At 41.2% G+C, this 15127-nt stretch overlaps 1 protein-coding gene across 4 annotated transcripts in view; it reads left to right on the top strand.

The window, feature by feature from the left end:
- RXFP1 (relaxin family peptide receptor 1) overlaps positions 1-15127 on the top strand; it is a 379356-nt gene that overhangs the window by 230170 nt on the left and 134059 nt on the right. For all 4 annotated transcript variants that reach the window (XM_056561804.1, XM_056561796.1, XM_056561789.1 and 1 more), the window contains one exon: positions 11854-11958. In XM_056561804.1, coding sequence (XP_056417779.1) covers positions 11940-11958 — 19 coding nt within the window. In that variant the 5' untranslated portion in view covers positions 11854-11939. The remainder of the gene's footprint in view (positions 1-11853; positions 11959-15127) is intronic.

Here is a 15127-nt window from a genome sequence, read left to right as displayed (position 1 = left end):
GTCACGTTTACAGGCATGATAGTTTCACAAAGTCCTGTCACGTCTACAGGAACGAAGGTTTCACAAAGACCTGTGACGACTACAGGAACGTTGGTTATGCAGGTAACTGTCATCTGCAAAGGGTCATCACTCCTGAAACCAGTGGGGTCAGAATTTTGGCAGTGTAGGTATGTCTGACTATACAGTCTAAGTCGTTAGGTAAGGTGCTTTCATGAGCCTTGTTTTGGTGGACAGGCAATATGACCCCACACGGTCTATCATGTAGATAGGTTTTTGCTTGTCATTTACCTGACAGTTTAGTTTTGCCTCTCAATAGCAGGGATTGGTGCTTGTCAGAGCTGCCATGGAGTTATCCCTTCAGTGTCCATTTGAAGTGATGTCACAAGTAAGTATCTTAATAGGTATAGTTGTTAGTACATTTGTCGGGTCCTGTTGTCATCCTCAGGTCGTTTCTTTTACAAATGGACATTACCACCACAGTTTCTCAGGTATGGTTACCGCCTCTAGTATTCACTAGTTGGTTGAGGCTACTCTTTCCGGCACGCAATGTATAGTCTACTTAGGGTATGTGAAGCTTGATGCTGGGTTTAGTCTGTGTTATTTCATGAATTGCTATTCATCCTATTATGGTTGTTTTTTGCCCTCTATAAGCGTGCCTTCCTACGAGGTTATGGCACACCTCTGACCACTATACTAAGTTAAGATCTTTGTACAGGTAGGTATGCAACATTTTCAGTCACTAGTACATGTCTGGAGCCCTGAGCACAAGTTTTAAGCCCATAGGGCTGTATTTGTGCGAGGGGGCGTAAGTATTTCTCGCCCCCTGCACTTCCAGGTGGTGCTTATAGGGATCAGGTGAGGGTGTGTGTATATAACTCCCCCTTCTCCTCCAGGTGGGGAGTATGTGACGTTTGTGGAACCCTCCCAACCCTCCCTTATTTTAGTCTTTTACTATAGGGTAAGCCCTCTATAGGCGTGCCCTCCTACGCGGTTATGGCACACCTCTGACCGCTATACTAAGTTGAGATCTTTGTACAGGGATGTATCAATGCTTTAAAAACTAGTGTAAACAAAAAGTCACAAACTTTGAAGTAGTCTTTTCTGTAAAAAATAAATAAAAAAATCTGCTTCTTCAGTGTTTTGGGAAAACATTTTAAGAGTTGCACTTTAGCAACTTTTAGTAGTAACTTTTTTACACCAGTTTTCCAGTGTCAAGTATTGATAAATCGCCCCCCCCCCCAAAAAAAAAAAAATATATATATATATATATATATATATACTGTATATATATATTCTTTTTCCAATTAAGGACACAAAAGATCGTGAGTATAGGCTGCTGCCACTAGGAGGCAGGCACCAAGCACAAAAACTGAACAAGGTGTGGATGGAGACCAAGTAGCAACCCTGCACAGCTGTAAAGCAGACCCTAATGGCATGCTAGTCATATGGTCCCACATGTCTGATGGAATAAGCTGTGAGTCAAAAAGGGAGAGCTCTGACTTTAACACAATGTACCCCAAAAAGGCCATTCTGATCACAAAAAAAAATTTGTAGCCATAGATGGTGTCCGGGAAGATAAGACAAGAAAATCGAAGCAGCAGTATGAGAAAAATAGGTTCAAGAGCATTTCCTAGTATAAGAAGAATTCCCTTTGTCTGTAAGTAGAGAACTGGTTAAAAAAATGTCAGAAACGACTGCAAAACCTGAGACACATTGGATAAAATTGACAGTCATCAAGAAAAAAAAAATCAAAAGAGAGAGAAGATGAACAATAGGATAAACTGATCTCTGGATACAGAGTATCCAGTCCATAAGTCAGAAATACCTTTGGGGTATATATGTTGTAAACCTATCAACAATTTTATGACCGGCCCCTGCTTTACCTGTGATTCCTGGCATTGTATCAATAGAAATGCATGCTGACACCAGAAAATTTGATGACAAATTATATTTCGCTTTGTCCTTGTTATATCTACACGTCACTTGACTACAGCAGTGCTTCCGACCTCTGTTCTGTGCATCCGGCTTCTCCTGTCATCCTGACAAGAACTCTGCACATTGCAGGGCCAATCATTAATGAGTGAAATGGCCAGCTGGCAAATCTGTAAATAGGGACACTGGGACAATCAGCTCTGCACTGGCGCTCACACCTCCTGGATGCTATTTAAACTGGTTGCACCATCCATTGTTACCATTTCACTAGCATTCCTTGTTCCCTGTTATTCTGTGACCAGACCTGTGTATCCAGACCTGACTATTCTTTGCCTACAGACTTTGTACTACACTGCTGTCTAGACTTAAGCCATTGCATGTACTGACTCTGTCTCTAGTTTATCATTTTGTACTTTCCTCTCCTCTTGGTGACTCCTGCTCTTTCCCTGGTTTACCCACAGCCTGTTGATTTTGTACTGCTATGCCTCTGTGTTGCCGGCCTAGTTTGCCTGACTACTGACACCCCAGCCCTTATTTCAGTATAGGGACCTAATTGGGGGTCACCATTCATGCAGGATAGTCCAAGTAGGTAGGGACAGGTATTGGGGTGAGATCCAACTGTGCACTGTTCTCTACCCTGTACATGGCCCTCCTAAATCTATGCTTTAAGTTTATCTGGGGCATTTTCTATTTGTGTGAATATACCTGACATAGGGTCAGTCTTTTTTTCTTTTTTTTTTTTTTAAACCGTAGTATCCGAATTGAATACTTGTCTATAGCTTTCTTTTTTGTATGTGTTGAGGCTTTATTTTTTAATAGATACACTAAAGGTTATTTAGATTGTTTGTACACCTCCTGTGATTTTCTAATAATCTGAAGCAGTACTGTAATTTTATAAAATATGAATACTTAATAAGTCCCAGAAATCACAAGCATAGTTGTCTCTGTGCCTAACCTCCCACAGCTTGCATAACTTGGTTTGCCTTCATGATCTGACCTCCGCATTTTTAATATATTATCTGTGACAGTTACACATTTGGCATCATAAGTAGAGATGAGCGAATTTTCAAAAAAAAATTGTTTCAATATGAATTTATTTGCGGCAAATCACTATTAAAAATGACTATTTCTGGCCTACAGAGAGCCTCAATGGGATGTAGAACACTTTGCCTTGCTGTAACATGCATAGGATGTGTGCTGGGTTAGTGAAATAATACTGTTATTCAGTATGGCATGCAGATCAGAGGCATCGCTATTAGAATCACTGTCGCAGAGCGGCCCAATGACAGAGCCTGGAGGTGCCATCAGCATGAGGAGACCATATAGTGGCTGAATGACACAGCGTGGAGGTTTTGGCAGCATGAGGAGACCATATAATGGCTGAATGACACAGTGTGGAGGTGGCGGCAGCATGAGGAGACCATATAGTGGCTAAATGACACTGCGTGGAGGTGGCAGCAGCATGAGAAGACCATATAGTGGCTGAATGACCCAGCGTGGAGGTGGCGGCAGCATGAGGAGACCATATAGTGGCTGAATGACACAGCCTGGAGTTGGCGGCAACATATAGTGGCTGAATGACACAGCCTGGAGTTTGCGGCAGCATGAGGAGAACATATAGTGGCTGAATGACACAGCCTGGAGGTGGCAGAAACATGAGGAGACCATATAGTGGCTGAATGACCCAGCCTGAAGTTGGGGGCAGCATGAGGAGACCATATATAGTAGCTTAATGACACAGTCTGGAGTTGGCGGCAGCATGAGGAGAACATATAGTGACTGAATGACACAGCCTGGAGGTGGCAGCAGCATGAGGAGAACATATGGTGGCAGTATGAGAAAGCTTGGAGCTGGCATCAGCATGAGGAGAACATATGGTGGCAGAATGAGACAGCCTGGAGCTGGCATCAGCATGAGGAGAACATATGGTGGCAGAATGAGACAGCCTGGAGGTGGCATCAGCAGGAGGAGAACATATGGTGGCAGAATGAGACAGCCTGGAGGTGACAGCAGCATCAGGAGTCCTGAAATTGACCCGGTGATAGAGTGGTAAGGTGGTTGGCAATATCAGTACTCGGTGACGAAGGTGGGTAAAAAAAAGGAGAACTTGGTATAAGATGTGTGGCATCAGGGGGGTGGCAGGATCAGAATAGTAGCTGAGGCAGGTAGGCAGAAGAAAACAGTCGCTTTTGTAAAAATGTTAGTGTGTACAAGTAAGTATTGAGGATATGCATTAAGTAAAACTTAACTTTTAATAATATGCTTAGGATAAAATATATGGACTCACATGTTTTTTTTAAATAAAAAAAAAGGAAAGGTGTGAAAAAAATAGGGAGAGGTTCCTGTGTGGGGCCACCCTTTTTAGGGCGAGTAACACTTGCCAAGAAGGGAATTAATAATGCGAGTGTAGGGCCTTACAGGGGAAGTTTTTACCCCCACCGGTTACAATGGACCATACGTTGTTCCCTTCCACCTTTTAGAGGCCTTTGCATCACATCAATACTTGGTGGTGGAGGTGGCACATGTTTTTTTTTTTTGCACACCCTTCCTTTTGTTTGATTTCAAACAAATTTTGGGTCCACATATTTTATCCTAAGAAAAGTTAAGTTTTAGCTAATACATATCGTCAATACTTATTTGTGGTCTGATGCGGAGGAATTTCTGTAACTGGGGAGCAGCACCTTAAATATGATTTGCACTATCCAAATTTGTGAAGTCTTGGTGTGGCACCATGGTCAATCTACTCTGATGCATCAGGCATTGGTGGGTGGAGGAACCCATAGACTGTTGACTGGGGTGTCAGATGTCACTTGTGATGAAGTGGATGACCGTGTTAACCAATCGATGACGGCAGATGGGTTGCTGGTCGAGACATGACCGCTACCTTATACCGGGAGCTCAAGCCTCTTGCGGCGACTCCTACTGCCACTCGCCCCTAGTCTGCTGCGACCTCTACCTTGATAAATGCACGTCCTGGCCCTTTTCTGACATACTTAGTGCATATATGAGGGGAGTACAATATGCTCCACTACGCTTTAAACAGTATTTGCCTACAACACCAGCAGGTGTGTACTTTTGCCTGACCTTTTACAGTATCTAGGCTCTGAAGACTTTAACAGGAACAACATGGTACACCACTTAGATATATATATGTAGTATGCACTTATGAGGGGAGGACAATGCGCTCAAGTACGCTTAAAACAGTATCTGTCTAAAACACCAGCAGGTGTGTACTTTTGGCTGGCCTTTCACAGTATCTAGGCCCTTAAGACTTTATCAGGAACAAAATAGTACACCACTTAGATGTACATATGTAATATTCGCTTATGAGGGGAGGACAATGCTCTCCAGTACACTTAAAACAGTATTTGTCTACAACACCCGCAGGTGTGTACTTTTGGCTGGCCTTTCATGGTATCTAGGCCCTTAAGACTATAACAGGAACAAAATGGTACAGCACTTAGATGCACGTATGTGGTATGCACTTCTGAGGGGAGGAAAATGCGCTTCAGTATGCTTAAAACAGTATTTGTCTGCAACACCAGCAGGTGTGTACTTCTTCCTGGCCTTTCACAGTATCTAGGCCCTTAAGACTTTGACAGGAACAAAATGGCACACCACTTAGATGTACGTATGTGGTATGCACTTATGAGGGGAGGACAATGCACTCCAGTACGCCTAAAACAGTATTTGTCTTCAACACCAGCAAGTATGTACTTTTGGCTGGCCTTTCACAGTTTCTAGTCCTTTAAGACATTAATAGAAACAAAATGGTACACCACTTAGATGTACACACAGGTTACACTTTATAGAGGACAATATGCTTTTAGTGTTCTGTTCACCCTAACTGGCTGGCTACTATTAGCATTTCATTTGTTGTACATGCCAGTGCTGCAGCACACAGTCGCTGTGTACCACACCCAAAATTGAACATTCTCTCTCAATCTCACTCCCTTCTCTATCAATGCCTCTAAGCTGGATTTGGGCTTGAGGTGAATCACTTCTGTAAAAAAAGCTTCTCTGTGCAACACACTGCTCTTTGTCCCTCTCTGCAATAGATCACTGATGTGACTGGGAGGTGAATCGCTGCTGTAAAAATGCTTTTCTGTGCAACACACACTTTTGTCTGTACCTCTCTCTCTCTCTGCAATAAAAGGCTGAAGTGACTGGCTGCAAGATGGCTGCCGATTATATAGGGCTGTGCCATCACAGGGGTGGCTGGCTGCTGATAGGCTGCATGCTGCATGAGATTCAGGGTCATCCTGCTGAATCTTGTTCCTGCATTCCCAGGATTCCTTGCCCCATATCTTCACATGTGGATCCGCCATTTTAGATGCTCCTGAGCCTGGACTGCACTAAATGGAGTTTAATAAAGCGATTTGCGCAATCGAATCGCGGCGATATTCGCATTTATTGCAAATCAAATTTTTCCTGAAATTCGTAACTAATTCGGATCCGTCAGCTTCGATTCGCTCATCCCTAGTCATAAGAAAAAACTTTGGACTACAAATCTTAATCATATTTAACTGAAAAGTGAATTCTGTTAAGTGTGACACCACAATGGCGTGTCTCCGCAAATACAGAAAAGGGTTACAACAAGCTCTTATCAATGAAGAAGCCCTGGGGCATATGATATTACAAACGTGTCTGTTGAAGAACACCATGTTCCTCCAGAGATAAGTATAATAATGTAGCATACATCTTTTACTTGCCCAGATTATGTCAGGGTCCAAATCCCTTCAGTGTTGTGCATAGCTACTGGAATTATTCTCAATACAATCCAGTTAAACAAGAAAAAGCTTACAATGTTAGAAATGACAAAACATGTGATTTGTTTTTGTAACCTGAACATTAATATACTTTCTCTGTATACTGTATGTCTTACCATTCTCATCTAAAGAAGTCCTCACTATAATTGTCTGTGCAAAAATCCGTAGTGATTATACGAAATACAATCCTGTTGAGAGAAAGTGTCTTCTCCCTCATATTCAAGCCTGTAGTTCCTCTTCCCCTGCCAGCAGATTGTATGTACAGAAATCTTCTCAGTCACCTAAAAAAAGTTTAAAACCGTAAACAGATGACAGGGAGGTACATGTATTCACTCAATCTTCAGTGAAATAGAGATGAGGAGAGAGAAAGCGGTCGGCACAACCGGGGTCTTGAAAGGTGTATGTTGGGCAGTAAGGCTACGGGTGAGGGCGAGTTAGGTGAACCAGTGTAGGTGGTGCTCAATCTCTGGCATAGAAATGCACATAAGCATTGTGACAAGCATGTGAAGAAGGATGAGAGGCCACTCACCAAATCCGTGTTCCAAAGCTTTATTCTTGAATGTTCAGTGCAGAAAAATATGCCAGCAAGACGGGGTTAGACGCCTGGGTGGCTCTGCAATTACAGCGGCTGTTTCACACGATTACGTGCTTCATCAGACTGCATGGTGCACCTGTGTGAGGGGGAGGTAAAAAAGTCTTCCGACCCACGTGACAGGTGTATCATGTGAACATCTACATAGATGAACAACATTAACAATGTATTAAAAAACATAAAACGCCATCCATTATCCTATTCATATGAACATGCTAAGATCAGAGCGATCATTTAAGCCGAGAATACCTAGTGCTCCGGTGTCAATGATCCATCTTGCTTCTCGGTGGAGGAGCAACTTGCAGTTCTCAATACCCTGAATGGGAAACACCCTTTCGATGCCGCACATCTTTAAGCAAGAGGGATCATTGTTATGCGCTTCTTGGACGTGTGTTATAAAACGTGGCGAGCCCTTCTTCGTTTTAAGGGAATAGATGTGTTCCCTAAAAAGAGTGTTTAGAGATCTGATAGTGCACCCTATGTAAAAACGCTTACAAGAGCACACTATCACATACACAAGGTTTTTGGTTCTGCAACACACCATTCCATTTAAGTTCACCGGGACACCTCCAATGCAAACGGCTTTATTCGTATCCATATGGCTACACCAGGCACAGGAACCACACTTGTAGTTCCCTGCTGGGAGCGATCTTTGTAACCAACTTGCATTTGGATTTGTTCTGGTGAACTTACTGCATACAATGGAACTGCCAATGGTTTTCACTTTTTTAAAAGAGATAACTGGTTTCTGGCTACTAATGGCTTGCAAATCAGTATCATTTTGGATGATGCACCAATGTTTCTGAATAATAGATTTATTATTCACTTCACTTTCACTTCAGTGAAATAGCATGAGGGGAGACAATAAGGTGAAAACAAAAAATATTTACAGCTGACAGTTTGGGTCATCAGAAACACGGTCAGGCCAACTTGTGTCCAAGACACGGATGCAAAGATACACACGTAACATGCTCGTGTGAAACCGACCTTATAAACAACAAATGAGGTATGTTACAGTGCATAGTGAAAGTATACAGGCCCCTTGAACTTTTCGACCTTTTGCCACATTTCAGGCTTCAAACATAAAGATATAAAACTGTAATTTTTTGTGAAGAATCAACAACAAGTGGGACACAATCATGAACGAAATTTAATGGATATTTCAAACTTTTTTAACAAATCAAAAAGTTCGATTTTGGTTTCATCTGACCAGAGCACCTTCTTCCACATGTTTGGTGTGTCTCCCAGGTGGCTTGTGGCAAACATTAAACAACACTTTTTATGGATATCTTTAAGAAATGGCTTTCTTCTTGCCACTCCTCCATAAAGGCCAGATTTGTGCAGTATACGACTGATTGTTGTCCTATGGACAGAGTCTCCCAACTCAGCTGTAGATCTCTGCAGTTCATCCAGAGTGATCATGGGCCTCTTTGCTGCATCTCTGATCACTCTTCTCTTTGTATGCGCTGAAAGTTTAGAGGGACGGCCAGGTCTTCGTAGATTTGCAGTGGTCTGATACTCCTTCCATTTCAATATTATCGCTTGCACAGTGCTTCTCCACAACAGTATCATGGACCGGCCTGGTTTGTTCCTTGTTCTTCATGATGCTCTCTGCGCTTTAAACGGACCTCTGAGACTTTCACAGTGCAGGTGCATTTATATGGAGACTTGATTACACACAAGTTGATTCTATTTATCATCATTAGACATTTAGGTCAACATTGGATCATTCAGAGATCCTCACTGAACTTCTGGAGAGAGTTTGCTGCACTCTGGAGAGAGTTTGCTTCCACTTCATGATTGTGTCCCACTTGTTGTTTATTCTTCACAAAAATTACAGTTTTATATCTTTATGTTTGAAGCCTGAAATGTGGCAAATGGTGGAAAAGTTCAAGGGGGCCAAATACTTTCACTATGCACTGTATTTAATTAATATATGCAAAAGCTTTTGAAAAAAATTAACCAATCAGACATAAAATTTATCCGGGGGGGGGGGGGGGGAAGGTTGAATTATTATGATGCAGGGTATTCTAGGAAAGGCAGAAAGGGCCTCTAGCACCATCAATTACCACCAGCCTTTCCCAAACAGACCCAGCAGTAAGTTTATAAAGACAGTATAAAGCACATGTTTAGCAATATATGTTTGAATATTAGAGTTAAAGGGGTACTCCGGTGGAAAACTTTTTTTTTTTTTTAATCAACTGGTGCCAGAAAGTTAAACAGATTTGTAAATTATATAGATATAGAAAAGGATAGGACTCACCACCTCAAATTTCTTTGGATATAGTTTCTTTATTGCATGATGATCCAAAAGTTGCGGCATGTGGTGGACAGCATAGGTGCAGTGGGTGCGGACGCCGGGACGCTCCCAGCAATGATGACAGCTGTTTCGTGGGATACTCCCACTTCCTCAGGTCTGATGACTGATTTTTCCCAGGTTGCAATGCGGCCGAGACCTGACATCACTAGTCAGCTGATGACAGGGAGCCTGTCTGCTTCAATGGGTGGAGGGATCAATCTGCAACTAATGCAACAGCTGTAGGCACCCTGATTGAAAACCACACTTATTTGAATGGATACAGCAAATTTATGTTTCAATGGGTGGGGTGGCTGATGTGTGGGAGGGAGGAAGATGGAATTGTGGGATTTGTAGTAAAAAAAAAAAAAAAGTCAAACAGGAAATACCAGTTCACAAACAGCAAGCCACAGTGTTATGGTAATCTCACAACATAGCAATGTAGCCCCAAGACAAGTGCAGATCCTTCCTAAGCATGTCCATTACTGTCTGAAGGGTACATACTAAAATCACCTTATGCTGGATAACCCCTTTAACTTTCTGGCACCAGTTGATTTAAAAGAAGAAAAAAAAAGTTTTCGACCGGAGTACCCCCTTTAAAGTTCCTTTCTCCTGGTTCCATTCCTGATTAGAGGAAATCTGATGGCCTGATAAGCTTTATTGACATGGAGAGAGGCATAAGAAGCATTGATCTCCTTAATGAACAATGGATTGGATATGTTAAAATCCATACTTGGTTAACCCAACAGCAAACAATGAAGGACAATGAGGTTTCCCTGATACACTACATTACATTATCTTCAGATCCTATTGACATCAGTGGAATCGCCCAGTAATTAAATATGTTATGTAAAACATAAGTTAAAAGGGTTGTTGTATGATATCAGAAGTAAACTTCATACTTTGTTTCATGAACAACATATTGTTGAAATGTGTATGGTATTGCAGCTTAAAGGGAAACTGCGGTGGAAAACAAATTTTTGCTAATCAACTGGTGCCAGAAAGTTAAACAGAGTTTTAAATTACTTCTATTTTAACATCTTAATCCTTCCAGTACTTATCAGCTGCTGTATACTACAGAGGAAGTTGTGTAGTTCTTCTTTGTCTGACCGCAGTGCTCTCTGCTGACACCTCTGTCCAGGTCAGGAACTGTTCAGAGCAGGAGAGGTTTGCTATGGGGATTTGTTCCTGCTCTGGACAGTTCCTGACATGGACAGAGGTGTCAGCAGAGAGCACTGTGACTGAAAATAACTCCACAACTTCCTCTGTAGAATACAGCAGCTTGTACTGGAAGGATTAAGAATTATGAATAGAAGTTATTTACAAATCTATTTAACTTTTTGGTACCAGTTGATTTTAAACATTTTGTTTTTCACTGGAGTACCCCTTTAACTTTTCATTTTAATGGGACTGAGCTGCAATACTAAACACAGCCTTTACAAAAAGAGTAGCACTGTTACAGGAAGAAATCAGACATGTTTTCTGATCTCATACCACATTGTTAGCAATGCATCATATACAGTAACACAGCTAATGAAGAAAGGGACCTTCCTCATTTTTACATAGGGGTCTCCAACATCCTTAAAGTACTCCAATGGAAAACATTTTTTTTAATCAACTGCTGCCAGAAAGTTAAACAGATTTTTAAATTACTTCAATTTAAAAGTCTTAATCCTTCCAGTACTTATCAGCTACTGTATACTACTGGGGAAGTTCATTTCTTTTTGAATTTCCTTTCTGTCTGACCACGGTGCTCTCTTCCGACACCTCTGTTCATTTTAGGAACTGTCCAGAGCAGGATAGGTTTACTATGGAGATTTGTTCCTACTCTGGACAGTTCCTAAAATGGACAGAGGTGTCAGCAGAGAGCACTGTGGTCAGACAGAAAGGAAATTCAAAAAGAAATGAACTTCCACTGTAGTATGCAGCAGATGATAAGTACTGGAAGTATTAAGATTTTTTAAATAGAAGTAATTAACAAATCTGTTTAACTTTCTGGCACCAGTTGATTTAAAAGAAAATGTTTTCCAGTGGAGTATACCTTTAATCTAAAACTATTGCTGGGCAGATTGTATTGGTTGCAGGAGCGATCCATTGATGGCTCATGTGGCCGTTCACTCTGCGATGGGCTGTGTGAAAGATGGTTTTAGGGAATCCAGATTGGTGTAAAAGCAGCCTTTCTAACTTTCTTGTGTTTTTTTTTTCTTTCTTGTTTTTCTTATAAGACACTTATAATCACAGTTTGCTCTTTTTCAAACCCACAGGAGACAACAATGGGTGGTCTCAGCAGCTTGACAAGCACTTTGAGAAGCACTATGAGAAGTTTGGTGTGAATATCTTTGACTCAGAGATGAAGGAGGCAGAATGCTGTAAGTCATCATTTAATTATTCTAAATATAAGTGCAAGTAGCTTATCTAGCAGTACCCCTAAATGTTAAACCTTTTACAAGGAATCAATAACGCATATACTTATAAAAGGATGTGGCAGTATCTTGTCTTACTATTAAAATTCACTCACTTAAGTCAGAAGAATCAGCCTGCAAAGATATTTTTGTAATGTTAAAAAGAACAATACAAAAAAATGATTCAATGACGCTCACAAAAGCGAGTGCACCCCTCATCGGACCACAGGACATGGTTCCAGTAATCCATGCCCTTAGTCTGCTTGTCTTCACCTAACTGTTTGCAGACTTGTTCATTATCTTTAAAAGAGGCTTCGTTCTGACAGTCATGCAGACCAATTTGAGGCAGTGTACGGCAGATGGTCTCAACACTGACAGGCTGACCCCACATCTCTTCAACCTTTGCAGCAATGCTGTTAGAATTAGCATTTTCTCTATTTTCTAAATACAACCTTTGGATATGATGCTGAGCATGTGCACTTAACTTCTTTGGTAGACCATGGAAAGGCCTGTTTTTAATGGGACCTGTCCTGTGAAACCCCTGTATGTTCTTGCCCACTGTGCTGCTCAGTTTCAGAGTCTTGGCAATCTTCTTATAGCCCCGGCCATCTTTATGTAGAGCAATGATTCTTTTTTTTCCCGGATCCTCAGAGAGTTCTTTGCCATGATATGCCATGTTAAACTTCCAGTGAACAGTATTAGAGAGTGTGAAAGGGATAAGACCAAATTTAAAACACCTGATCCCTATTCACACCTGAGACCTTGTAACTCTAACAAGTCACATGATACTGGGGGGGATGTCTATTTAGGCCCAATTTCTACATTTACACTTTGGGGGGGGTACTCACTTTTGATGCCAAGGTTTAGGCATTAACCTGTCCAGGACGAAAGGCATCCTTGCATTTAAAGCGTACCTGTCATAGTGCAAAAAAAATAAAAAAGTGATATGTTACTCAGGACCCAATCCTGATCATGTGCCTATAATTTTTATGTGTCTCGGACCTATATATCCAGCGATATAAGCATTTATCTGCTGGTGAGTTATTTTTTCATTGTGCAGGCTGGAGGGGGCGTGTCAGTCTGTCTCCCTCACAGGAGCAAGCCTGTGCAGTCAGCCAATCAGTACTGTCTACTCTGTAACCCTTTCCTCTCTGGTTTTATGCTGTGTCATGTGTCAGAGGAAGATACTTGGAGCTTGCCTGCAGTAATCAGAAGACATTATGGTGAATTCATAACAGGATAAAATGCATAAATATAAGAATAGATCTTTATAAAATTAGTGGAAGGATTTTTGATAAAAGTACAGCATTTTTATGAATACATGTTCTATCTGTTTTATCTTCTCCTAGTAAAGCTGGATGCTAATCAGCATAGCTGTCACTATGTGTGTCATTCATCTTTCACAGACTCCTGAATGTCTGATCAACTTCTTTGTCATTCAGGAGTCTGAGAAAGCTTTGACTATTTCAGCATGCTGGGAGTTGTAGTTTAGTAACAACTGAAGCTGCAATGTTTGTAAATAACTGTGTTAGAGCAGTGTTGCCTCCAGCTGTTTTAAAACTACAGCTCCCAGCATGTCCACACATCCTTTATCTGTAGTTTTGCATACACCATAGAAATCTCCTATACTGGATACCAGTATGCTTTACGGCCGGTATCCAGTATGCTGTAAAATCTAGACTAGTCTGTCTGGCTAAAAGACAGGCGACCCCTAGTGGTGGCTATTTTGAGCTTGAATTTCAGGTGAAAATAGTTTTTTTTTTTTAACTGGTGTATATTGTGAAATGTCATATTATAATGAGTCCTGCAATATATGAAAAGTTTTTAACAATGACAGTGCCTCTTTAAGGGCCAAGGGTGTACATGTATGCCCTGGTCCCGTTAACAGGGTTTAAACCATTCTCATGAGCAGAGAACACTTTTTGGGGCAAGCAGTTATCATTTAGTAGTAAAGTAGTAAAGTAGTAAAATAAAACCTAGAACAATTGGGTATCCTTGTGACTGTGTGGGCCTACAGAAGAAAGATAATGTGTCATTTTTACCAAAAATTGCACTGTGTAGAAACGGAAGCCCCCTGTTTTTGTTTGTTTTTTCAATTTAACCCCACAAATATATATTTTGGGGTTTTGCGGTAGATTTTGTTATTAAATGATTGATATCATTACGAAGTACAATTGGTGGCACAAAAAACAAGCCCTTATATGGGTATGTAGGTGCCAAATTGAAAGCATTGTGATTTTTAGAAGGGGAGGAGGGAAAAAAAAGGAAAGTGCAAAAACGAAAATTGGCCTGGTCTTTAAGGTCAAAATTTGCTTGATTCTTAAGGGGTTAATGGCTGTGTGTTGAATTATGTTGAGGGAACACAACATCAAACACAGGCTGTGCACTAACTACTTTACATTGTAGCAAAGTGTCCTTTCTTCAGTATTGTCACATGAAAAGAATTCGGGCAGAATTTGGGCAAATTTTTCGAATGCATTTAGTTTTTTAACTGGACTGAAAAGTGCAGCAGATTAGGGTTCCAAAAACAGGATATGATCAGAAAATGAGCCATCCAGAAAAACTAGTTGTGGTTATTGTGCCCTGTGGCGGACATTGTTGCTGTGATGCTTTGGCTGTGGGGTGGTGTGGACCGGAGCCGGGGGTTTGATCAAGCAGCAGTGGGACTGCCTGGCCACTGGGTCATTTGCCTGGTGGGCTTGGTGTCACGGAGGTAGAGGTCGCCGCCTGGTGCTAAGCCAGTGTTAGGTTGTGGACCCACATGGCGAATGGGCTTGTACTTTTTGATCAAAATGTATACTAGCAACCTGTTAGTTATTGAAATTATGCTGAGATGCAAATAGATCAATATGCAAATTGTGGATGTGCAGCAATGTTTCTTTTACTCTATTTTTGTTTGACATACATTTTTACATTTTCAAAACTTTGTGCCTAAAGTGCATGCTCTATATATCTCTCATGCTGCCATGTGGGATCTATATGGTGCAAGTACACAAGAAATACCTCAATTTTCTGCCAAAAAATAAATTGTTTTACATTTGTACCACTTTGTGCCCAAAGTGAAGGCTTTTTAGAACCATGAAACAGCCATATGGAACCTATGTGGTGCAAATACACAAGAAATAAGTTCATAAAA

The sequence above is a fragment of the Hyla sarda genome, chromosome 1 (assembly GCF_029499605.1).
Source record: "Hyla sarda isolate aHylSar1 chromosome 1, aHylSar1.hap1, whole genome shotgun sequence".
NCBI classification, from domain to species: Eukaryota; Metazoa; Chordata; class Amphibia; order Anura; family Hylidae; genus Hyla; species Hyla sarda.
The sequence above is the reverse complement of the archived record's forward strand: the minus strand, read 5'-3'. Positions and strand labels throughout refer to the sequence as shown.